Source organism: Cupressus sempervirens, chromosome 10 (assembly GCF_028749045.1).
Source record: "Cupressus sempervirens isolate cs-2001-9-10 chromosome 10, ASM2874904v1, whole genome shotgun sequence".
Classification (NCBI taxonomy): Eukaryota; Viridiplantae; Streptophyta; class Pinopsida; order Cupressales; family Cupressaceae; genus Cupressus; species Cupressus sempervirens.
In genome coordinates this window covers 564,093,939-564,119,757 of record NC_143127.1, presented here as the reverse complement: position 1 = coordinate 564,119,757, position 25,819 = coordinate 564,093,939, and the positions used below count along the sequence as shown (strand labels likewise).

At 35.2% G+C, this 25,819-nt stretch overlaps 1 protein-coding gene across 2 annotated transcripts in view; it reads right to left on the bottom strand.

Annotated features, from left to right (window-relative positions):
* Window positions 1–25,819, bottom strand: part of LOC149535135 (uncharacterized) — a 136,419-nt gene that overhangs the window by 109,140 nt on the left and 1,460 nt on the right. The window contains exons 2-4 of one of the 2 annotated variants that reach the window (XM_089804066.1): window positions 2,068–2,111; window positions 1,768–1,822; window positions 477–1,487 (exon numbers count right to left, since the gene is read on the bottom strand). In XM_089804066.1, the coding sequence (XP_089660192.1) occupies window positions 477–1,487; window positions 1,768–1,822; window positions 2,068–2,111 (1,110 nt within the window). Of the gene's footprint in view, window positions 1–476; window positions 1,488–1,767; window positions 1,875–2,067; window positions 2,112–25,819 lie in introns of both variants that reach the window. The other variant, XM_089804067.1, reaches the window with a different exon arrangement.

Below are 25,819 nucleotides of genomic sequence, written 5' to 3'. Positions count from 1 at the left end.
CATCTGGAAAGCAAACTTAAATCAAATTTTAGAAAACCTCCCTAAATTAGCCAGGAAAATGGCATTGCTTGAGCAGAAGCCAGTAACTAATACCAGAAGTAATGCAATAACTCGTCCTAAGCCACGTAAGCTATTTCTGTCCAAATAACTATTGAATTTTCATTAAAGAAGCCAAAGCCAACAGAACAGCATGACTAGGGAGGAATCCAGGGAAGGAAAACGCTTAATGAAATGCATATTGGATAACAAGGGATGTATCACAAACTTATGATGGCTACATGCTAAAGGAATTATTTTAATTTACTAGTCCACAAAACCTAGGGAAGGAAGCATATTATACTTGTACCAGAGAGTATTTAGAAACAGATATACCAGAGATATACAGAAGCAAATTGACAGATTGAAGTGAGAAAAAAATACGTTTAGTCCAAAAAATATGTGATAGCACCAATAAATTACAGTGATTACAATCTTACTTGGAGGTTTCCTATGTTTGCTTCTTGAGGAATTTGTGTTCCTTTTCAGAGTATCCATTTTCCAGGTACCAATTTCACTCATGTTTGCCAGTTTCTCCCTTCTGGAAACATTCTGTGACCATTCGTGTATTCCTTTAACTACATTCTCTTGATCAAAACTAGATATAAAGGCTGATGATTCTTTTTCAAAATTGTTCTCCAGCCTCTCTTCATGATTTCCATCATCTGATTTTTTTAAAGACATGTTGTTTTGAGCCACTGAAAAGTTGTTATTACCAACTTCCGAATTATATGAACTTTTTAAAGTTTTGAGGATGTTTTCTCCATTATAATCTTGATGATGATCCTTCTCCATCCCTGGCACATGATGAGGATGCTGATCCTTCTCCATGGAAGACTGCTTTGAATTCTGTATCTGTGAAGAATGCCCATTTCTTCCTCCAATTGAAGACAATTTTCCCACAGTATCTTCTACAGTATTATCGCCATTTTCTGCATTGACTAAACTGCCTTCATAGCCTGTCTTATTTGGACCTTGTTCTTTTTTCAAGTTTGCCTCATATTGTGCTTCATATATTTTGAGCTCATTCCGACCTTGTTCATTGTATAAGCTTTCTTTTTGAATATCTTGCCCATTTGACATCCTTATAGACTTGTTACCTTTATCCAAATGCTCAGAGTGAGTAGCTACAGTCCTTTTATCCACATTATCATTGTTTACTTCAATTTTTCCATGACTATTAAACCTCTTTTCTTTAGCATCCTCCCCATTACCCAAGCTAATCTTTTGTGGTTTCAAACCAGATGTAACATCCACATTTAAGATCTCAAAGTCATTTTCATACATTTCATCCCTTCTTCTATCATCCCTATCCCAGTATCTTGAATCTTGACCTGAACTGGTAGAACCCTGACCAAACCCCAGAATTTTCGAGGCCCAACTGCCACTACCATGAACAAAAACACGACCAAGTTTTCTCCCATCCTTCTGTTGAAAGATCACATTATCCCCTGCATACATGCAAAAAATCAGTATTATCATTTCTTACCAAAAAATTAATTAGTGTTTTATATTATGATGTTTGGCAAAAGTTATCAATAAACATATGACTAACAAACAAGATAAGCTAGTAGCTACATAGGCCATGGCTAGCATGTTGCTATTAACCAGGCAGACTTCAATAATACTCTATGCACTAAAGTATAATGATAAACACAACATTTGATATCCAAGATACTATCAATGCAACCTCTATATTACTTAAACACTGTACATAGTATGAGAACGCACCCTCTCTGGTGACAATCTGCTTTGTCTCCGCCCAAATAGAATCTTGTCCTGAATTCTGAAAAGAATAATCAGTTGAATAGCCCTGCTCAGCTCATACAATTTGCAAGCTGAAAAAACATATATAATTTTGTAGCAGACTTTCAGGAAAACTGTTAAAAATAAACGAACATTTCCCTCATGACAAGACATTTTATTCACTGCTTTGATCTACATGCTCATACAGCGTTCAACATCAAATTGTTAGAACATCTGGTCCTCCCAATTGTTGGAAAAAAAACTGAGCCTTGAATAGTCAATTACCTGATTATCAAAGAACTCCTTCCGCTCAGACGAATCCTGCCTACCTGTAAATTGGAGATATCAATCTCAATTCACATCTTTAAAATAAGTCCTCAGAGAGTCGATAATTGTAATAAAAGATATTTGAATTCCAATCTCTATTTACATATATTAAAAGCACCAGATAATTTCATCTGGAACTTTTTTAATCTGGAGTTTAAAAAGCAACCAAGGGGTTCACACATAAGCAACATAGGCAATGGCCATATAACACATTTTTCTGATAGGACTTACAAATAAAGTATCTAGATTCCAAAACTTTCCTCAGAAGCCCATTCTATCTAATAAGATTAGAATGTCTAGGTTTTCTGGAGCCCGTTGTGAATTCATCAAGTTCAACCGAAGAAGAGATATGATTCTGACACCTACTGTGAACCACGAGATTGAAGTCATTTATAAACTATGTTGAATTTTTTTTTAGCAATGAGATGCCTCATGTCACTATAGCTGATGGACAAAATTCTGTCAAGACTGATATCTTATTTTTGCTATTTTATGTGTTTCAGTCCTTTCCCAGAATTATGCAACTCTTAAATATAAAGAATATGCATATGCAATATATTATTTTTACAATACAAGAGCACTTTCTTTCAAAAGCTACAAATTTATTTTATGTGAAAGATGTAAAAATATTGGGAAAGTTCTAGTAATTATCACAATATAAGAGTGCTTTGTTTTGGAAGGAAGCCACTTTATTCTATATGAAATGTGTGAAAATATAAAGCTTTAGAATGCTATAATAATTATCAGCAAAGTTTCAAAATTCGTAGTTCAGCCTACAAGGATAATACAGATTTGAGAAGATTTCTATATGCTAGTGATCTCATATTTAAAAGGTTCTTTATTAATCAATTGTTAGGTTTTAATTCTTGTACTTGAGTTCCCATGACTTTTCGAATCTTTCTTTTCAGACTTTGTTATTCCAAATTTCCAGTTAAATATGTCACCTGGTGTTCTAGCATTGTGGTGAACAGCTAGAGCTACAATCATCCAAGTTAAGAGCCCACTTTAAATGCATGACATGGTTATGTTGTAAACACACACATCCCACTGCAAATGGGGACCCCAATTTTTTGTTTGGTAGTTTGGTAGTTGTTTAGCTTAGTCTTAGTTTGGCAACAATTTTGGAGTTTCAAGCGTTGGCAAAGAACGAAATTTGGACAAGATAGTGAGGCAAATCGATTAAGGTTGCAACTCAGGATCTTGGAATGAGTTGGCGGTTTCAATGGTCAAGTCATAATTCACACGCTTACTGAAATCTTCGGTATGATCCTAAGCAAGATTCGTAAAAGACTTCCAAAACTCTGCCTTGGACGCAACATTTTGTCCAAGCAAGCCCCTAAATTCTGATTTGAACATGATGAAATTCCTAATGCTTCATTGAAATTCGATCTCCTCTTGGGGGAATAAACTTGGGCAAACAAAGAAATTGGATTGAGTGTTGATCAAACTCCCAAGAAGTGCAGAAGTTCAATTCAACCTAAGGCAGATTGTGCAAACAAGTAATGGGATTTGATCTGAATGTTGATGGAAACTAAGGAAAGTGAAGTGAAAATCTGATTGTTCTGAGCTGAGTCTCAAATGCTTAGTGGAATTTTTAAAGTTGATCCTGATGTAAGAGCCCAAGAAAGGTTGGAAACCTGATTCCCCTCGGACTAAAATTCCCAAAAGCCCAAACCAAGCCTAGTCCCGACCTGCCTCTGGAGAAGAGTCCTTAACACTTACTGTAATTCTGACTTGATCCCAAAAGAAATTAGTGAAAACTATTAGATTTCCAATCTACCACGAGGGCAATTTGTACAACCAAGTAATAAAATCTGATTTGCACATGGATGAGAAATCTTAAGGGAAGGCAAAATCTAAATATTGTAGGGAAAATTTCAAGCACTTAGTAAAATTTCTGATCTGATCCCAAGCATTTCCCAAACAAGAAGCAACTTCTAACCCAACTTATAATATTTTGTACCAACAAGTGTCGAAATTCCGCCTTAATTGAGGCAAGGTGATTGATCTGATTATTCCAAGATGAATTTCTAAGACTCCGCAATTTTTGAAGTTGATAAGAGCCCAAGCTAGGTCTGAAAATCAACCTCCCTTGGGCTAAATTTCCCAAAACAAGGGTGAAAATCAACAATCCTAGTAATAAAAATGCTTAGCAAAAGGGTGAGATCTGGGAATTATTGGGTGAGATCAAGATGCCATGTGTTTGTCCAAAACAATTGCCAAGACTTGCTATCAGCATCATGCAAACTCCTAACAAGCATGAAAAATCTGATTTGCAATTGAAAGTAGATATCAAAAATAAGGTGGAAGATCTGAACCTTGAATGGGTGAATTGTAAACACTTAGAAAATTATCACAATGGCCTTAATGAAAGAGCCCAACCAAGGTCAGAAATCCAACTTCCCCTGGGCTGACAGCCCAAAGACATGAAGATTTCTACCCAGCACTTGAAGTGAATTCCTAAAACATGGGGAGGAATTATGTGAGCACTAATGTGAAAAACCAAACAATAGAAGGACAAAGTCGATTTGCCAATGTGAAAATTTGATGGAGGGAGAGAACATCGACTCTTTTTGGGAGCAAACCTGGACTTGCAAAGTCATTCAAACAAAAGCCCAACCCAAGTTGGAAATCCAACCTCCTTTGGCATCGATTTTAAGGGTCTTCCCAAGATAATCAAACAACATTGTCAGGAAATTCAAAGGGTAGTTGGCCAAGAAATTTTAAATCATTGGAAGACTACCTTGAAGAAAGGAAGTTTGAAATAAATTTAAAACCATAAGATGTTGGCCTAGCAAGGCAAAGTGGTATGTCCTTAATATAAAAGGTCAATTACTTCCTTTCAAATCACAATTAAATTCAAAACAAATTGCATAAGTGCAAAGCAGACTCAAGAGAAGCTAAAATCAGAATTAGCTGACTTTCTAATAACATCTAAAGTGGACTAAGATCAAACTAAGGTAAAGAATTTTTCCAGGTGCAAGCTGAGAGTCTGAGTCACACTTTAAGGTAACATCAAAAAGAAAATTCAAGATTTCAATCAAGTTTGGGTACAAAAATAGAATGTGAAATAGTGAAATTTCAATCAAACTGGGTAATTTACTGGGCATGTTGAAGTGTAAAATTTGAAATTATTTATGTGATGATTGATGGGTTCTGATCAAGATTCCAAGTTTCTTAAAGGATAAATTTGCAAGTTACATGCATGTCACAAGTTGATTTCTTTAAAAGTCTCGACTAAAATGTTTATTATTATCTTTGTGCAAATTATTTTACTCTTAATACAAGTTTCTCTTCTTGTTTTGCAGGGATTCATACATGGAGAAAAGGATAGATGGAGGACGAAGTTCAAGAGAGAAGTGATTTTCAAGATGGAGAAGACAAGCAAGAAGATGGCATGGGGCTGAACATTAGATGTGCAAGGGTGATGTTCAAGGTCAAGCATTTCATGATTATAAAATCAAATGCTGCATGGAAAAATCGACAAGGCAAGTCACCGATCATTCATTGAGCTAGCAAAGGAGGTTAGAATGAGAAAACAAAATGGAGTTACAAAACGCAATGGCCTAAGTTAACAACCACATAAAGGAGAATTCAACGAGCAATAAGAAGAACATTGCAACTACAAGAAAGGATTATGAGATGCCTCGCTTATATTTTGCTTTGTGAAATGATTCAATGTCTCATAAAGGAAGTACTATTGATCCAACGATCAAGGTTGTATATCCAAAGTTGTTGGAAACCTCAACCAAGAGTGATGATTGAATTGCAAATATAAACATTAAATGGGATAAAAAAAAGTCAAGATCAAAAACCAAGTTCGAAGACAAAGTGATTGTGTGGAAGATGATGATGTGCGAACAATGCAAATAACAACATCATGATCAAGCCCAAACAAGGGAAGATGAAGATTGACAAGTTCAAGTCAAAAGGACGATGAAGGCCAAGATATCGACAAAAGAACATTTGAATGGGAAGATTTCCAAAGTGGAGAAGATGTAGAAGTGGTGTTAAAACAAAGCTTACAAGATAGATTGTTGAGGCAATGCCCACCCATTGAATTTTCTCATTGTTACATCCTCAAAAAGAATATGTATTCAAAACAATGTAATTTTCTCATTAGTCAACATTTAATGCTTGAAGGTGGTAGTAAAGGAAAACCCTAATAAGCGTTATTTAAAATAATCTAGGTCATTGATCTTGGATCAATTTGTACCATCCATTGTACTTAATGCCTCTATATAAGGCTAGCTCAAAAGAGAGATTTTTTGTTGCTAAAGTGCTAACAAAGTAATCGCAAATTTTATTGTTAATTTCATGGTGAATGACTAGTGTTATTTTGCAATGTTGCATGATTTCCTACTACTCACTTGCATAGGATTTGCTTATGTTAAGTAGGCATTTTTTAACTAAATGAATGAAAGATAGTATTGCTGATTCATGGTGAAACCTCAAGTTTGTACCTTTTGGTACTTGCTGATTGCAAGTAACAGCACAAGGTTAGGCTGAGGTCACTGCAAAGCACTAACTTCAATTGGGAACATTCATTTTGGACTAGAATTGGATATTTGGATGCATGTTAACGAATTGAAAATCATCCACACCCTTAGAAGATTGCACCTTCTCTATCATGTTCCCCAATCGTAACCCTAATTGTAATATGCCCATCCTTGTCACATCATTTTTTGTGAAGTCTCTAAGAGACACAAAATTGCAAAATGAATCAATAGATCATTAAAGGAAGTAGACAAAGAGGCGAATAATCTATTACAATTATATATTTAACATCTAGAGTTACATCTATAAGCACAAAAAGTCATCATGCCATGTTGATCGTTGAGAATGATATGATGCTATAGAAATTACTAAGTCATCAAAGGTAAAAGAATATGATTGTTGGTCATCATATTAGTACAATTATATGATACATCGCCGTCAATATGATAAGTAAATATGGCAGCCTCAAGAATAAACACAATCATGAGTATTATTGACTAAGATTGAGTCTACAATACTCACAACATAGTAATTATGATTTAATGGGAAGAGGAGGCACAAAGAAGCCCATCGAATTGAACAGAAGTCAAAGATAGTATCAAGCATCGCTATTAAAGATGTTGGCAATCAATTAGAGATATTAAGGGAGTGAATGGGATGAATGAGGCCATGTTATCAATTACTACTACTTGATTAGTCATCAGTAATAGTAAGTAAAAGATTTGTCTATGAAAGAAAGAGATATTGATCAATACCATTGTGAGAACCAGAACTGAAGCAAGCATAAGTACAGTGAGAAGCGATTTTATAATATGATTTGACAAAAGAATATTGTTAATGTGTTAGTTCAATCAAGATAAATATATCTTCAGAAAATATATATATATATATATAGCTCACTCAAAACTATATGAAATATTCATTGAGACTGATTTAATTAATCATATGTTTGACCAACTAAGCCATTGCTTAATATTGTCGATGGGATTATAAGTGAGTTTGAGTTTTATTAAACAACCAACTGGGACTCCACGGTGGAGTCACTTCCCATCAGGGACGTGACTCCCCATTTGAATACTTATAGTGCTTTGTTCCTCTGATTAAAACATAGACGAACACATATTTCACCACAATCTTCTAAGTTGGAAATCACAGGTTGTGCAATGCTACCTCAGCCGATATAGTACCTTTGATGCAATAATATCTCTGCCGACACTTTGTGCAGTACTACAATAATTTGTCCAAGTTTATTTCTTCTTTCTACAAAGGTGTAAACACTCACACTAGTGACTTTCCCTCTACACCTTGATTGTAAAGGACTCACATATCTCACGATATTTATAAGGATTCAAAATCAATATAAACAAAGTCTAATATTTAACATGGCATCAGAGCAAGAACAATCTTGGATTGCCAATCGGCAATGTCTCTGGGATCAGCAAGCTATGTTGGTCAATTTCTTTGGGAGATGTTTGGCTTGCTAGAGGGTGTTGAAGATCCGGATGATATTCAATCTATGCAATGCCCGTTGGCTTGTTTGAGCAAATCTGATATATACACTCCTAATCTATGATCCTAACATCGAACGCTTGTGCAATGTTGGTGAAATGAAATGCTTGACAGCTATAGGAAAAGGCAAAATCGTCGATGTGGATGCGATGCAGCTCCACATCTGTGCTAGTCGAGCAGGATCAAGAATTGACTGGACGTTCTCCGAACAAAGGTTAGAAGCATGGGAAACCAAATATTTGTGGAAATGCTTCTACTATAGTGCTCATTGTCTGCGCAAGCGCGACTAGAATGTACAAGAACCAATCTCAACCCTGGCGATAGATGTCTTCTTACAAATGGCTCCTTTGATGCAATGTCTATGCTTCTCCAATGCAATGTTGCAGGGTGAAATCGAAACACATGTGCAATGTCAAACCAGATCTTTAACGTCACTTGTTGCAATGATGAGACAGATTGAAGACGGGTCCAATGTCCAATCGATGTCTTCTCAATGTTCACCACAATTCCATTGTTTAATGTTTGAAGTCTTGAGTTGTGTAGTGCAATGAAGCTACTCGGCTCAGTAGGCATTTAGAGATTGTAGAGGGAGTACACCACAAATATTTAAAGCCAAATCTTGATAGTGGAAAACATATCAAACATTATAAAATAAGGCAAATGGCTTATGCAAATAAAGATTTATGGTGCGATATATGGAGATTTTGGCGTGAGTCTCAGAGGCAACTCCTATTATGATAATAGATAATTGTCTATTAGTAGTTAATGGTAATCTATTTGTAAACTATTGTAAATATTAGAATGTTTCTAATATTTAGTTAGCTTTAATTAGCTGTAGTTTTTTTAGCTTTCTTTCAGCTAGTATAGAATATTTCTATTCTTTACGATTGTTTTCTAAGGAAATATTGTTCCATTCTTTTGTATATAATGACCTCTCGATCTCTATTAATAACAAGCAAGATTTTTACCAATTACTTCGTAATATAGTATCACAAACAATACTTCAAAAAAAATTCGAAAAATTTATAATTTCTTTCGAAATTATTTGTTCAAATTTTTTGAAATTATTTCAATCTCTTTCTCTACAACCCACCTGGGGTTTTGCCTTGAGAAAATCGAATGCTAGTCTGTAACTTCGATTTTTTTCTTTCAAGTAGGCGATCTGAGGTTATGGTATGAAATCGTGGCATGCAATCGCAAGTTTCAGTTTTTGTTTTCACATCATCCATTAAAACGCATCCTCAGACATTCGTGTATGTTGTTGTCGGATTCTTCTACTAAGAAATCACGGCATTCATGGACAAGTTTCTCTTGCAGTCACGCTTTTAGGGCAGCATTCAAAAACTACGACACAAAGGGTCATTTTTGTGGCTTTTTTCTCTGTGGATGGTTCTCAGACCTCAGACTTGCATTTTTTGTTGTTTGTGGAGTTAAATCTCCACATCTTCAACATTCTTCAATGTCGTCTCAGCCTCTAGTCGAGCCCTGCAACAAAAATCGACAAATTTTGTCCCAATCTGCCATTAATCTCTACAAATACAACCTCTATAGCCGCCAACAAGAGTTTTCTTCGAAACCCTAGCTTTTTTACCTTAAAAAAAATTATTTTTTTATTACAGATTCTTAATGGGTTTTTTGAGAGCTCAATTGGGTTGTCATCCATTTTTTTCTAGGTGCCACATTTTTTGTGCCTCAATTTTCGAGCCAGTGGATCCAAAAACCGACAACATTTTCTTTTTGGGTTTTTCAAGCTCTCTTCTGGGCCATCCTTCAAATTTTTGGGGTCTTCTTTTTTTGCCTCGAAGAACATGTCTTCTCTGATTTTCACATTTTTTTCTTGAAAAACGTGTCATGGCATCTTTGACAAACATTATGCTCAAGCACAACTCCAAATTCAATGGTTGAAATTATGGCACTTGGAAGCAACGAATCATAGCAATTTTTGAATATCAAAATACCGATCAAATTGTTTTGGGTGTTACAAAGCGTTCGACTGCTCCTAGTATTAATTAGGATAGTTGGGATCTGAATAATCGAAAGGCAGTGATGCTTCTCAAATTATCCGTGGCTAATGATCAGCTCTCTCAGATTCCATCCCGCAAAACAACTGCCGAGATATGGACACATCTCAAAGGTCTTCATGAGACTTCTGACAAAAGCAAAGCTTTTTTTTTTTGAAGAACACTCTATTTTCTATTATCATGGATGAGCAAACTTTGCTCCAGGCAGACTTGAATAGGATTCAGAAAATCCATGATCAGTAACTTGCCATCGGTCGCAAGGAGGAAGGGAATATTATGGTTATCACCCTTTGGAGTTTACCAAAGTCCTATGAGCATTTTATCGACTCTCAACATCACGTCTTCTAGTGTTGATTTGAAGTTCACTGATCTCTGCACACTTTTGCTTGAGCAAGATCGATGGAAACAACAATTCGGTAGCAATTCCAGCTCCACCTCCACAGAACAAGCCTTTGTTGCTAAATCCTTTCAAAGGATAAAGGCAAGTTTCAACAGTCGTCGCAGCAAAAGTCTTTTGCTCCAGAATCGGATGGCTCCCGAAAGAACATTCAATGCAACTATTGCCACAAGTTCGAGCATATGAAGGTAGCAAACAGTGCAGAGCACACTGACCCGATGGAATCTACCTTTTACGCCTTCATAGCTAAAAGACCTGCAGGTCATGTCAAGTCGTTTGCCCGATACATTGATTTAGGTGCCTCTTGTCACTTCACTCACCATAGAGATTGGTTTATTGACTACTAGCCTTATTCCGATTCTATTATTTTTGGTGGTGGAGAAGAATACATTGTAGTCGGCAAAGACAACATTCAAATTCAATTTGTTGGGAGGAATCTCATTTTTGTCAATGTCAACACATCAGTGTACCATTACTAATCAGGTGACTCGATCTACTGTTGCAATGGGTCTTGAGGATCGTGGTCTTTTCTGACTTACTGATTTTGGTAATTCTCAGGACTTAGTTATGGCTGCTCGACAGTCTCTAGTTAGCACACTTTGGCATCAACAATTTGGGCACTTCAATGTTCATTATCTCTCACAACTTACTTGGGATGAGCTTGTCCTTGGATTGCCAGAGATTCAAACTCAGCAGCTTGGAGTTTGTGATGCATGTCAGGCTAGGAAGCAACATCGTACACCTTTCACAAGTGGCAATTCATGGCGAGCTTCTCAGGTACTTCAGCTTGTTCGTGTCGATATCTGCAGCCCTGTGGCCACTCCTTTTGTTCTTGGGTCCAGGTATTTTCTGTTGTTTGTTGATGATTTTAGTAGAAAAAGGTAGGTGTATTTCCTTAAAATGAAATCAGATGTATTTCATGTATTTCAAAAATTTAAACCTTTAGTTGAAAAAAGAGTCTGGGAAATCTAATATTACTCTTAGATCAGACAATGGAGGGGATTTTGCTCTAATGATTTATCTAGCTTCTTGGATACTCATGGCATCAAACACCAATTAACCACACCCCACACACCACAATAGAACAGTGTAGTTGAACGACGGAATTGAACAATCACCGAGATGACTCGATCCATGCTCAACACAGACATGCTCTGAAGAAGTTATGGGTAGAAGCAATCAACATTGCAGTTTATCTTTTGAACCGGTCACCCATAGTGGCGGTCAAAGATAAAACTCGGGAAGAGGCCTAATCAGGTCATAAACCCATAATCAATCACTTGAAGGTGTTTGGCTCCCTTGCTTTTGTTTGGATCCCTGATGCATCACGCACCAAGTTGGATGCCAAGAGTCAAAAACTCATGCTTGTTGGATATAGTAGTCTTCACAAAGCCTACCGCTTGATTGACACTAAGACATCTCATCTCATCTACAGTCATGATGTAGGCTTTGATGAGCAGTGAGGACCTTTTATGTCTGTTTCTCCTCTTCCTGATCTAGCAGACCAGCTTATGAAGGCTCATGATTTGGGAATTAGGCTTCCATTAGGTCCATCTGATGGGAGGGTTCCAGTAGCTCCTGAAGCTCCAGTTATACTAGTGATCCTTGTACAGACACCTCCAACTTCTCCTGCAGGATCACCTCGATTTGTAGATGCTTCACCTGAGTTTGATCCAGATTCTTCTTATGAGGAACCTGATCACCAAACATCTCCTGATACTAATGTTGGTCGTTCTCCTTTCCGGCCTAAGTGGTGGGCTAAGACACTTGCTGATCTTCGCGACGATGAGCTCATTGATGGGAGAACTGCTCAGAAAAAGAGCAAACATATAGAGTCAATTAACTTTGCTCTCATGGCCAACATTCATAGTGTGTTTGAACCTCAAACATATCCCGAGGCTAAAGGAATTCCCAAGTGGGAACAAGTCATAACATCTGAACACTAGAGCCTACTGAAGAATAACACCTAGGTCCTTTCTGATCTTCCACCAGGGAAGAAACCCATCAGTTGCAAATGGATTTACAAAATCAAATACAAATCGGATGGTGCTTTGGATAAGTACAAAGCTCGTTTAGTTGCGAAGGGTTTTTCTAAGCGTCAAGGCATTGTTTATGAGGAGACCTTTGCTCCTACTACAAAGATGAGCACCATCAGATTAATCCTAGCCATGGTAGCATAGTTTGGCTGGAAAGTCCATCAGATGGACATCAAGAGTGCTTTCCTAAATGGTGACCTTCATAAAGAGGTCTACATGACGCAGCCTCCTGGTTTCAAGGTTGCTAGTGAAGACCGTCAGGTTCTTAGATTGGTAAAAGCTCTCTATGGCTTGAAGTAGGCCCCTTGGGCATGGTACATAAAAATTGATAAGTACCTCAGTGATCAAGGCTTTAAGAGGAGTTCTTCAGACTCAAATTTGTATATCAGATTACTAACAGTGACATCATCCTTCTAGTCATTTATGTGGATGATTTGATCATCACTGGCAGTTTGGCATCTTTGATTCAGGAAATCAAATAGAACTTATGCCAGTCTTTTAATATGACTGACCTTGGGCTCATGCATTATTGCCTAGGTGTTGAGATTTGGCAACAGTCTTCTGGTATATTCATCTCTCAGTCCAAATATGTCAGGGCTCTGTTAGACGAATTTTGTATGCAAGATTGCAAACCTACATCTACACCCATCAAAAAACTTCATTATTATTTCCCTTTGGAAGAGTCAAACGTTTCATAATTACCACCCTTTATAAGAGTCACAACCCTTCATCATTGTTGCCCTTCGAAAGACCCATAATTTTTCATTATTGCTGCCCCTTTAGAAGACTCGCAACTTTTCATTTCATGCTTCTAGACCCTTCATTAACTTAACTAAGTTTAATTGTGTTATATTCTAATTTTAATATTTTCTATAAATTTTTATTTTTATTTCTATTCTTTTAATATTTATTTAACTTTATTAGTATTAATTACTAATTATTATTGGTTAATTGACAAATTTTATTTTCATATTTTTAATATTATTGATTTAACTATATTATAATTATATGGTTTTGCAAAATAGAATTCATTTAATTCTTTATATTTGATAATGTTATTTACCTATTAAACTCTTCTTTAATATAATTTATTTTTTATTTATTTTACTATATTTCAATATTATTTTGTTATGATACTGACTATATTATATTAATTATAGATCATTATTTCATATTATTATATTAATTATATTATTTTGTATCAATGATCAATATATTATTCATCTATTTGTTAAGTTTGAATTATTAGGGTTGTTTATTACCATTTATCTATTTATGTCTAATATTCTCATCTACTTGTTGAATCTTCTTTTTAGAAGAGGACATCAAAATGGGGGACATAAAAGTCTCTACCATCAAATTGTACTTCACATTCAAATAAGAGAGAAGAAATACATGATAAATCAGAGTAACACAATAAAAGGTGGATTATGGATAGGTATCTAAAATCATTCAATAATTGCTTGAGGCCAAGCAATTTGCAGAAGGAAGGACTACCATGTTCCCCAATTGTAACCCTATTTATAATATGTCCATCCTTGTCAAATCAATTTTTGTAAAGTCTCTAAGACAATATTGCAAAATGAATCAACAGATCATTAAAGGAATTAGACGAAGAGGTGAATGATCTATCTATTACAATTATATCTTTAATATTTTGTAAGTGATCATAGACACGCTACTTACAAAAATGAAGTATTTAGAAATGGTATGTGAGATATAATCTCTCCTCTCAACTAAGGGGAGGTGCCCTTCTTATTGTTACTAAGGGGAGGTGCTACTTACAACATTTATTTTGAAATAATAATCATTGATAGCTGGTCGATAAACCAAAGGGTGTGAATATGAAGAGTGGCCTCTCTAAGGAGATTTGAGGATATAAGTATTTGATGAAGGATTGTGTTTAAAAATGTGTGAAGAAATTTTTTTACTTATTAACATCCAGATTTGGACGGCTCTACAGAGGCAGAAGTCAGAAATTCCAGTTCATATGAATACATAGATCAAGATCAGGAACAGCAACATTAATATCAGGAATAGTGATTGAATCCCAGTTCGCTCTAATAACCTATACAGAAATAAGGAAGGGTAATACAATTTAAAAAGGAAGGGAAGCAATTATCAAGGCAGAGATTAATATTCTGTGATTGTAAACAAAAGAATGCAATGATTAGTAACAACAAAGGCAGAGATAGAAATGGAATGGAAGAGTGAAAATTAATTACATCAGCAGTTAGAAAGTCATTAATTACTAACACATTCGTGATGCAGTGAACCCATCATAAGAGATTGGATTATTCATAATACTTCCATATTCAAACCCTCAAGAATTGATTCTCCATTATATCCAGATTCTGTGCAGTTTAGGATTGTCCATTGTGCAAATGGGGTTGCAAGCAGAGTGGATTTAACCATGATGGGAACTCCGTAGTTAAGCGCGTTCAAGCTGGAGTAGTACTGGGATGGGTGACTTCCCGCGAAGTCCCGGTGATTCAACTCTATGAGCATCACCTAGATCCAAATGAGTGCTAAGTGTTCCATTTATTCTCATGAGAGATGGATTCATGTGTGAATCACTACTCATGATATATGTGTCAATGAGTTTGACTCAAAAACTACACAGTTAAATCCTGATAGCAATATCACAATTTGACTTGCTGTGGAAAATATCTCCTACTTATCAAATCAGAAACTGTCTATTCATAGATGATCAAAGTATACTCTGTCAGATACTATATGTTCAAAACCCAATCAATCTCATCAATAAATATTGTGAGATCAAGATCTTATCTACCTGGGCAAATTCAGATAAGGGATTTGTATCAGAACCATCATTTGACACTAGAGTCTCTGTTGGAGACCTTGATCAAAGCAATAAGTGTAATTTAAAGATGACTCTCCTATAATTATAGGCACCCAAACAAGAGGATGTTCGTAGGGCCGCAATCTACATTAAAGAAAGGAAAGATAAATTAATACTTTTATATACGACAGCAATTATAGGGGAATCAAAGCAATGGTTATAATTTGTATAGAGCCATAACCTAACCATGACATGATAAGGCTGACTCCTTGAAAGCCGTCACTTCAATAAGAAAACATTTATTTTGAAATAATAATCATTGATAGCTGATCAATAAACCAAAGGGTGTGAATATGAAGAGTGTGTCTAAGGAAATTTGAGGATATAAATATTTAATGAAGGATTGTGTTTAAAAATGTGTGAAGAATTATTTTTACTTATTACCATCCAGATTTGGATGGCTCTACAGACGCAGAAGTCAGAAATCCTAGTTCATATGAAGTTTGAATACATAGATCAAAATCAGGAACAGCAACATTAATATCAGGAATAGTGATTGAATCCCAGTTCGTATTAATTGCCTATGCAGAAATAAGGAAGGGTAATACAATTTAAAAAGGAAGGGAAGCAATTATCAAGGTAGAGATCAATATTCTGTGAATGTTAACAAAAGAAAGCAATGATTAGTACCAACAAAGGCAGAGATAGAAATGGAATGGAAGAGCAGGAATTAATTACATCAGCAGTTAGAAAGTCATTAACTACTAACACATTCGTGATGCAGTGAGCCTGTCATAAGAGATTGGATTGTTCATAACACTTCCGTAGTCAAAACCTCAAGAATCGATTCTCCATTATATCCAAATTCTGTGTAGTTTAGGATTGTCCATTATATTAGACTTATTAGTTATTACTTAAATCAGAAACTGTTTATTCATAGATCATAGAAGATCAACGTATACTCTGTCAGATACTACATGTTCAAAACCCAATCAGTCTCATCATTAAATATTGTGAGATCAAGATCTTATCTACCTGGGCAAATTCAGATAAGGGATTTGTATCAGAACCAGCATTTGACACTAGAGTCTCTGCTATTTAATAATATAAGGGTAGCAGACATTTGCAATGATCAAGTTCTGGGCAGTGATATTACATGTTGATTGAGATGTACCGCTGCAAATCATATTCGATATACACATGGAGTACAAGTTGAAGATAGGAAGAAGCCTCTCTTACTTAATGATCTTTGACAGGGCAGTTTGAAGGAGGGTTATTGCAGTAAATCAAGTGTTTCCAGACTAAATTAAGGTGAATCCCAAAAAGGGACATTACAGGTTGTTATCATATGTACCATGTATAGATGGAATGGACGAGGTTTGCATCCGATTACTCTATATGAGCAGCAAAGCCTTGACGAGAGCTGTTGACATTCAAGATTTAAAACCAAGTATTCCCTATTTGTAACAGGTGATGGGATAAGCAGTGCATGGTACATAAAGAAATATTTTTTCATTATACCAGCAGATTTTAAGAAAGTTTATGCAGATTTCTATAAAGGAAGTGTGAGGAGTCTTATGGCAGATTGGAATAGATTATAATCAAATTTGTGAATGGATGAATACGCCAATTCAAGAAAGTGAAGCAATGGAGAAATAAAACATATGAGACAGATTTATGAAGCCATTAAGGCAGATTCAGGCAGACTAATGAAATGAACTATAAAATAAATTTGAGCAAGATCCTTCAAAGATTTGCAAGAAAAAAATTATGAAAAACTTAATGAGTATGGAAGATTGAAGTAAACAAGAGATATACATGAAGATCATTCAACGCAAAGCACACAGAGGTAAAGCAATGAAAAACATAAGGAATATATTGAGATCACTTAAGGAAGATATGTGATAAAATGAGTATGAGATTTATGTGAGAGATATATGAAAGATATTTATAATGTTATCCATTGGGGAGTTTGAAAGTTGGTGCTTCCTAAAGAAGGATCGGGATTTCTTGCAATTGAATTTAAAAGTCAGCCCCAATATCCCATAGGACCAGACAGGGAAATTACAAATTTCGCACCCTCGCATGAAAAATGTTTTATGCTCTGTTGTGTATCTATATCCACACTCCTTTGAACTGTAAACTATTAGGTAAATAATAATTATGTTAAAGAGATCTCTAGACATTTAAACCTTCACAATATTTATCAAAGGTTCATAGTGGCCTACGTGAGGGACATACATCTCTGAGTAGTTTGGGATAAGTTGGGTTCTATGTGTAGTTAATTAGTAAAGGTTTGAGACAACCAATCAATAGTATAATATGTCAACCTATCCAAAACCTACTCAAGCTATTTACATGGATCATATCATAATATGTCAACCTATCCAAATCCTGGATTCTACTGAAGGAGCCAGAGGAGAGTATCATTCATTACAGATGGTGAATCCCTCTATTAATTTTTCATTTTTGAACTTTTAATTCTTCCATTATGTTGATTTATTCAGCTACTGGTTCAGAATGCTGATTTATTCAATTACTAGTACAAATTGAGCCATAATAACGGTACATTCAACATACAACATCATAATATTTCAGGTGCAAGGGCATAGCTTAGTAAAAGTCTACGTATATCCTACTCCAACTAAAGGAGTTCCCAGCGTCCACTGTAGTTTTAACTTTCAACATTGACCAAATATTATTTGTTTTAAGCTAAATATTACAAATGAGCAATGGAAATGTGGTGGCGTTAAACTCAGATATCCTACATTGGAATAGCTGATGAAGTTAAGGCCAAAGAGACCTACTTTATTGGCTACTTGAATCTTCAGGATTTTACAGTGTATGTTTTAATTGGTAGTTTTAAAATGCAAGTCTCGAAGTATAACATGTACTTGCAACTGTATGTTCTTTTGGCACTGCTTTTGATAAAAAATATAATATACAATAGACGAGCCTTGCTTGCAAAAAGATAAAGTCTGAAACAAAAACTACTTCAAATGTAGCCACCGAAATAAAGCTAGTCCTTAAAACGCTAAAGTGAGAAAAATACAAACACAGCGAAACTCAAAAGGGTGAATCACATCAAAGAAATAGATAATAAAAAGTATATATATTATTTTTGAATTTTGGTATCAAGGTCCAAGGGGTTGAAATGAGTAGGTAATGGATTCTTAAGACAATAGCCTAGTCAAATCATCTTCGCTGCAATGAAGTGCCTATAACTCTACGGGGGCATAATCGAAAAATTATAAAAAAATTCAATGCGAGCGAAAATGCCTGCCTATAGAGTGAACTTTGCAAACTCCAAGTGAAATGCAGGAAAAGCGAATAAAGTTAAAAATGTATAAAGAACTCCACTGAATGATTCATCGACAAAAAATAATGTGATCCCTAGACTAACCCTAACAAAAACCCTAAATGAGCCCAAGTACAAAGCAAAGAACAAAAAATTCTCACCAAGACCCTCGCCGCTAGCAACATCGAATAGATTTGAAATCCTCTCTGATAACAATGGTAAAAAAACAATTTTCAGTTCCTTCGCTGATACAGTCGAAGTGCATGAAGATAGAAGGAGAGCTTTAATCTTAGCAACAGGAAAAAACTGGTAAAACGAGAAGCACAGACGGAGGATGGTAAGTGGTAAATAGAAGAACTAAGAAACCCCAAATAATGCAGCCAATTCTAATTAATGAGGAAGAGAATGACAAATTGATAAAGAAACAAGAAAGCATACTTCCAAAAGCCAGAAATGGGGGATAGGATCATATATATCAAGAGAAAGTGAAGCAAAAAAAGGCAAAATCACAGTCAATAATACCACCGAAAAAAATCTCAGCTGGTAACAATACCGCTTTAGGGCATCGAATTCAAAAAATGGAGCTCATTGAATCGCCAAATACTACCACTATGGGCAACAATGTCTATATACGACCACATAAAAGAGGCAAGGGCTCGACAGAGTCCAGACCCGTTGGAGAACTACTCACTAACACTAACAATTTTTCTGATGTTTTCATTATCAATGACAGATATATTGAAGAAAAATGGAAAGATTGCACAGAATTGGGAATCTACGCTCATTGGAGCGGACCAAGTAAGCCCATTCCAAACCTCCAAAAACAATTAGAGAAATATTGCCAGCAACAAGTATGTATATGCCCCTTTGCTAACAATACTCTGTTTATGTTATGCAAATCTAAGCTCTCTAGAAACCTATTAATGTCGACATCCAACTGCTACTTTAAAGGATTTTTAGTTAATTTTTTGGCTTGGGAACCTAACTGGAATGAAGCAAAATTTTAAAAAAACTCATATCTAGTTAGAATGCAAAAATTACCCACCGGAAATTAAACATCTTAAAACCCTAGAAAAAATAGGTAACTCAATTGGCCAATTAATGGGCATTGATTTAGATTATTACAAAACCAGTGACATCAAAATTCTAGTAGAAGCTAAAAACATACAAAAGGGATCTATAACCAAGAAACTAATCACCAATAGATCAATCTATAACTTGGAATTCACTACTTATGAAGGAGATATCTCTGGTATTGTACATCCCAACCTGGAAATTGGGTTCAATGATACAAACATTAAAGAGACTCTCAGTTGCATAAACAACAAGAAAGGGGCAAGACCTGAGATAACTGTTGCCATGAAAATAACAGAAAGGAAAAAAGCACAGGTAGAGACATCAGAGGATTTAGCAAGTGAATCAATATCTGAAAAGCAAGTCAGAAATAAAAAAGGGATGGAATTGGAAAATATAGAGATGCGAGATGAATCAGAACAAGTTCAAAGAGGTAGAAAAAACCTTACAATTCCAACAAAGTTAAAAAATTGCAAAGATTGCAGCACAAACATAGAGGAAGTAGAAATCAGTAAAAAAAGATCAATACTTTGAAGCATGAGATCCTACTTCTCCAGAGTGACATAGAAGACCAACTTGATATAGCAAAACAAATACATATGGATCATACAACTATAACAAGCATAACCACTGAGAGAGGGAAATATTTAATGGACATAAGGTACAAATCAAAAGGAATAACAGAGGAAAAGGAAAAAGATATAAGCAAAAGTCAACCCAGGCAAGAAGATACCGAAATAAGTGATAAGGAAAACTAGAATATCAAAGAAAACATAAATACAAAGACACAAGACCTACTCGAAACCATACCAGCAGCAGATTCAAAACAATGGAACAATATCACCATCCAAAAGAAGACAAAAAAGAAAAGCTACAAATTTTGGCAAACTCCTTCAAATGGCAGAGACATATTTGGTACAGAGAGGAATAATATGGCAGAAAAAAAATAAGTCTAAGGAAACAATGTGGCCCCTGGAAATCGAAACTATCTTAAAAGACATTGATTGAATCAATAGTGAAACAAATAATTCAGGTGAGAGACAAGAACAAGATACACAAAAATGAGAAGAATTTGGAATCATGGTAGAATATCCAAAAGGCAAAATAGATGAATCCACAGAAACAAAGAATGAAGAAAACAACACAGAGATAATGGAAGATGCAGATATGAATCAATTCATTAATGAAATACTACATGAAGACTTAGAAAAGATTGGAGAAATCAGTGAGCACATAGATCTAAACAATCTCGGGATACCCATCAATCAAGAAGGTATAAAAACACCCAAATGTGGTAAACAAAAGGCAAGAAGGGGAAGGAAATCCCTAAAAGAACTAAGGGAAGCTGCTGGCCAAGCTAAAGAACAACCAAGATTGAACAGACCAAGATTAATGAAATTCTACAAACTAAGAAGGGGAAGATCCTTCCCAAACACCAATGAAGATTACTACTTGGAATGCTAGAGGCCTAAATGCCTCTAGCAAAAAATGCTAATTAAAACAAAATTTTATGACGTTTAAATCAGAAATTATATTAATTCAGAAAACTAAATTAAATTCAGATGAAAGTAAAAGGTTGGGACCAAAATTAGGTCAATGAACAGAATTCAAAGAATCAGAAGGAGCCTCAAGTGGACTAGGAACTATTTGGAATTCAAGGACAGTGGCTCTGAATATGATAAACAAAAACACTAATTGGATGGGCTGCAAAGTAACAAGTCTAAAAAATAATTTAGATTTCATACTAATCAATATATATGGCCCCACTCCAACTCAGGAAAAAATAACAGTATGGAAAAAAATCAGCTCCTTTATTAATAATCACCAAGATATAACAGTCTTCATAGGAGGAGACTTTAATGCAATAATGTCAAGAGAAGAAAAGTATGGGGGAGTGCAAACCACCTCACAAGCAACAAAAGAATTTAAAAATTGGGCAGAAAGTAATATGCTAGTAGATATCCCCACAAAAAAGGGGATATACACTTGGAACAACAAAAGGAAAGACTTCAACTACATTGCAAAAATATTGGATAGATTCCTATCCAAAGGAGATCTAAGCAAAATCAATATGAAAATCATGGCAGATATACTTCCAATAATAGGTTCGGATCACTTCCTTGTTACAATAAATATCTTAGAACCGAAAAAACCTATTAGAAACTCCTTCAAATGTGAAAAAAATGTGGTTTCTTGATAAGAACTTTATGGAAAGCATAAAACAATGGTGGAATAAAGAACATATCCAAGGATCAAAAATGTTCTGCTTTGTTACAAAAATGAAAATCCTAAAAAGAAAAATTATAAATTGGAAGACACACTTCAACAACATATTCAAACAAAAAATAGATCTTGAAGAAGAACTAAAAAATTTGAATAATGAAGTTATTAAAAATGGAATGAATAATGAAAAATACATGAAAGAAAAAGAACTATTGGCAAAACAAGAAGACATCTTAACAAAGGAGGAAGTTTTTTGGAGACAAAAGTCACAGGAAAAATGGTTGGAAGTGGGTGATAGAAACACCAAATTCTTCCATAATAGCACAATTCACAATAGAAATTTCAGAAATATAACAAATATTAAAAACAAAGAAGGCAATATGGAAACAAATCCAAATAAGATAACAGAAGAATTAGTAGATTACTTCGATAAGATACTTAACAACTTTGACGCATCCAACTTAGATGCCCAAAAGGATATGCTCAAAGTCATCCCTAAGATCATAACAGAAGAGGATAACATATCTCTAAATAAACCTTTTACTTTAATAGAAATTAAGACAACTCTGATCAATATCAACCCAGACAAATCTTCGGGACCAGATGTATTTCAAGCCTTTTTTTATCAAAAATGTTGGGACATTATTGGGGAAGATTTGTGGGCTGCAATTGAAGCAACCAGAAATGATGGGGCTATCCTCAAAGAGATCAATCACACCTTTCTCACACTAATCCCCAAAAAGAGCAGTGCAGAAACACCCGAAGATTATGGACCGATTGCTCTCTGTAATACACTATACAAAATCCTCTCTAAAGCTCTAGCAACCCACCTTAAAGAATTCCTACCTAGATTGATTTCAGAAGAACAAACAGGATTTGTTCCAAGGAGATCCATATTAGATGGGATTTCCATAATACAAGAAACAATCCACTCAGCCCGAAAAAACAAAGAAGCCTATATGTTCTTGAAATTAGATTTACAAAAAGCTTATGATAAAGTGGACTAAAGATTCATGTGCAAATCACTAGAAGCCTTTGGTTTCTCACACCAATGAATAAACCTTATCTACCAATGTATCTCAACCCCTAGATTCTCAGTACTTATAAATGGCACTCCTGAAGGATTCTTAAGCATCTCGAGGGGCATCCGACAAGGGGATGCCGTATCTCCTTTTTCTCTTTATCATTATGGCTGAGATGCTTGGTAGATCTATTAAGTATGCCCAAAACATGGCTAAAATTCAAGGAATATCGATAGTCGATAGCATTGACAACACAACACATCAACAATTTGCGGATGACACAATTCTAGCCAGGTTCAACACTAGAAATGAAGCAAAAAATTACAAGATAATTATTGATAAATACACAAAAGCCTCAGGACTAATATTTAACGCGGAAAAATCTGAAATCTTTTTCCTCAATACACCCAAGGAAGAAGAAGACTACATCTATAATCTTCTAGGTTACAAGAAAGGAACATTTCCATGCAAATACCTTGGAATCTTTCTTGATAAAGATGCAAAACAGAATCAAGGATGGCAAAATATCATAGAAAGGATAGACAGACAAACTAAAGCTTGGAATGGCAAATGGCTCACAAAAGCCAGAAGAACTACTAAAATAAAAGCAATACTTACAGCACTACCCACATACCAATTATCGTGCCTTCAAATTCCAAAAAACATTAATAAAAAATTGAAGCCGAACTTAGAGAATTCTTCTAGAAAGGGACAGAAGACAAAAAGAAAGCAGCTTTAATCCGATGGGAGAAAATATGTAGACCCAAGATAATAGGAGGATTAGGAATAAAGAATCTAGAATGGAAAAACAAAGCACTAGGGGCCAAACAAGTTTGGCGAATGCTACAGGAAAGAAAAATCAAATGGGCCAAAATCCTATTCAACAAATATCTCAATTCTGAAGATTGCACTTCACTTCTTTGAACCAAAAAACCCTCTAAAGGATCAGCAAACTAGAACTTTATACAAAAATGTCATCCACTAATCTCTAAATATGCAACTTGGGACTTCGGTAAAGGCAACAAAGCCCTCTTGTGGGAGGATTCATGGAATGGACTCCCTCGATTAGATTCATATAACTTTTCCAATCAATTTAAAAACATCTTATCAACAAATTGGGGAACGAAAGTGGCAAATTATATGGATTATGATCCTTCAAATGATGAAACTCCATGGAAATGGAAATCCTTTGCAAACCTTGATCTTCCATTAGAAGATCAAGTTCAACTAGAGGGAATACTCAAAAACTGTCATATTAATTTACACAACAAAGAAGACAAACTAATCTGGGCAGCTTCAAATGATGGATCATATAAAGTAAAGGAAGGCTACAGGTTAATCCTTGACTCCCAAAGATGGGAAGAGGTAAGTATTCCAATGAACCTCTGTTGGGATTCAACAGGTCTCCCAAAGGTAGGAATCTTCCTATGGGCAGCAATCCAAAACAAAATCCTCACAGCAGACAGGATTAGGAAAATGGGCTTTGAAGGTCCATCTAGATGTGCACTATGCAAAAAGGACTCGAAAACAGCTGATCGCCTTTTTTATCGATGTAGCTATTCTCAAGAACGTTGGAATTCACTTAAAGGGAAACTTAATTGGACCCCTCCTCTTCCTAGAGATTGGAAAGATCACCTCCTAGGTTGGCCCAGAAATAGGGAAAGTGTATGAAAAAATACGGAATATCACCCCTGCCATTCTAGTTTGGGAAATATGGAAAGAAAAAAACCGTAGAATTTTTAACAACACTGAAATGATTACCTCCCAATTAGTTAAAAGACTAGCATAACAGAAGTCGTGAATAATTATCTAAGAAACACCACCAAGGAAGAAGGCTCATTCTCGGAATGGGATGCTGAAATTAAAAAGAACTGGACACATTTAATTAACCACCCCTGTACATTAAGGCAAAGAATAACATAGCTAGATAAGAATGTCATTGGGAGCCTCCTCCACAAGGCTGGATGAAGCTCAATTTTGATAGAGCTTCCCGAGGAAACCCGGGGGCTGCAGGAATTGGTTTCATTCTAAGGAAACATTCACGTGATTGGATCCTTAAAAGAGCTAAAACCCTTGGTATAGCAACAAATAATATTGTCGAACTAGAAGCAACAAGCGAAAGCCTTACATTCTGCAATAAATTAAAAATCAAAAAATTAATTATAGAAGGAGATTCTCAAATAATATTAAACGCATTAAGGAACAGAAGCACACCAAATTGGATAATAAACTCCAAATTAGAAAATGTTACTAATAAGTTAGACAAATTTGAAGAAGTAATCATAAAACACATCTACAGAGAAGGGAATACTGCAGCAAATATGCTAGCTAATGAAGGTATTGATGGCAAAGATATCCTCCTAACCACTCCTGAAACATAATTCTTAACCAGAATTTAAAAATAAACAAATTAAAACAATACTATATGAATCAATTAACTCTATCACATAAAAGTGCTTTTAATGTAAATCTTGTCACATACTATTATAACCAAAACTTAACGCATCTAACTTTCTCCAAGATACATCCCTTTTAACTGCTTACCTACACTAAACTGGCTGTAATCTATCCATGGAAACCTTTATCAAAATACATATGTACATATAGGTTAGGTTTGATTACTTGTTCTTGTTTGAATCCTATATACTTATGCACATATTGGTATATACATATAGATATAGTTACATGTATGTATACATGTTCCTATATATATATATACTTACATGCACATATGAATATGCACATAACTACACAGATTCAGTTCCCCCTACTTTTTCTCTAGTATCCACTCTCTTTTGTTTTTCTAGGATTCACGGATTCAGCTGTTTGA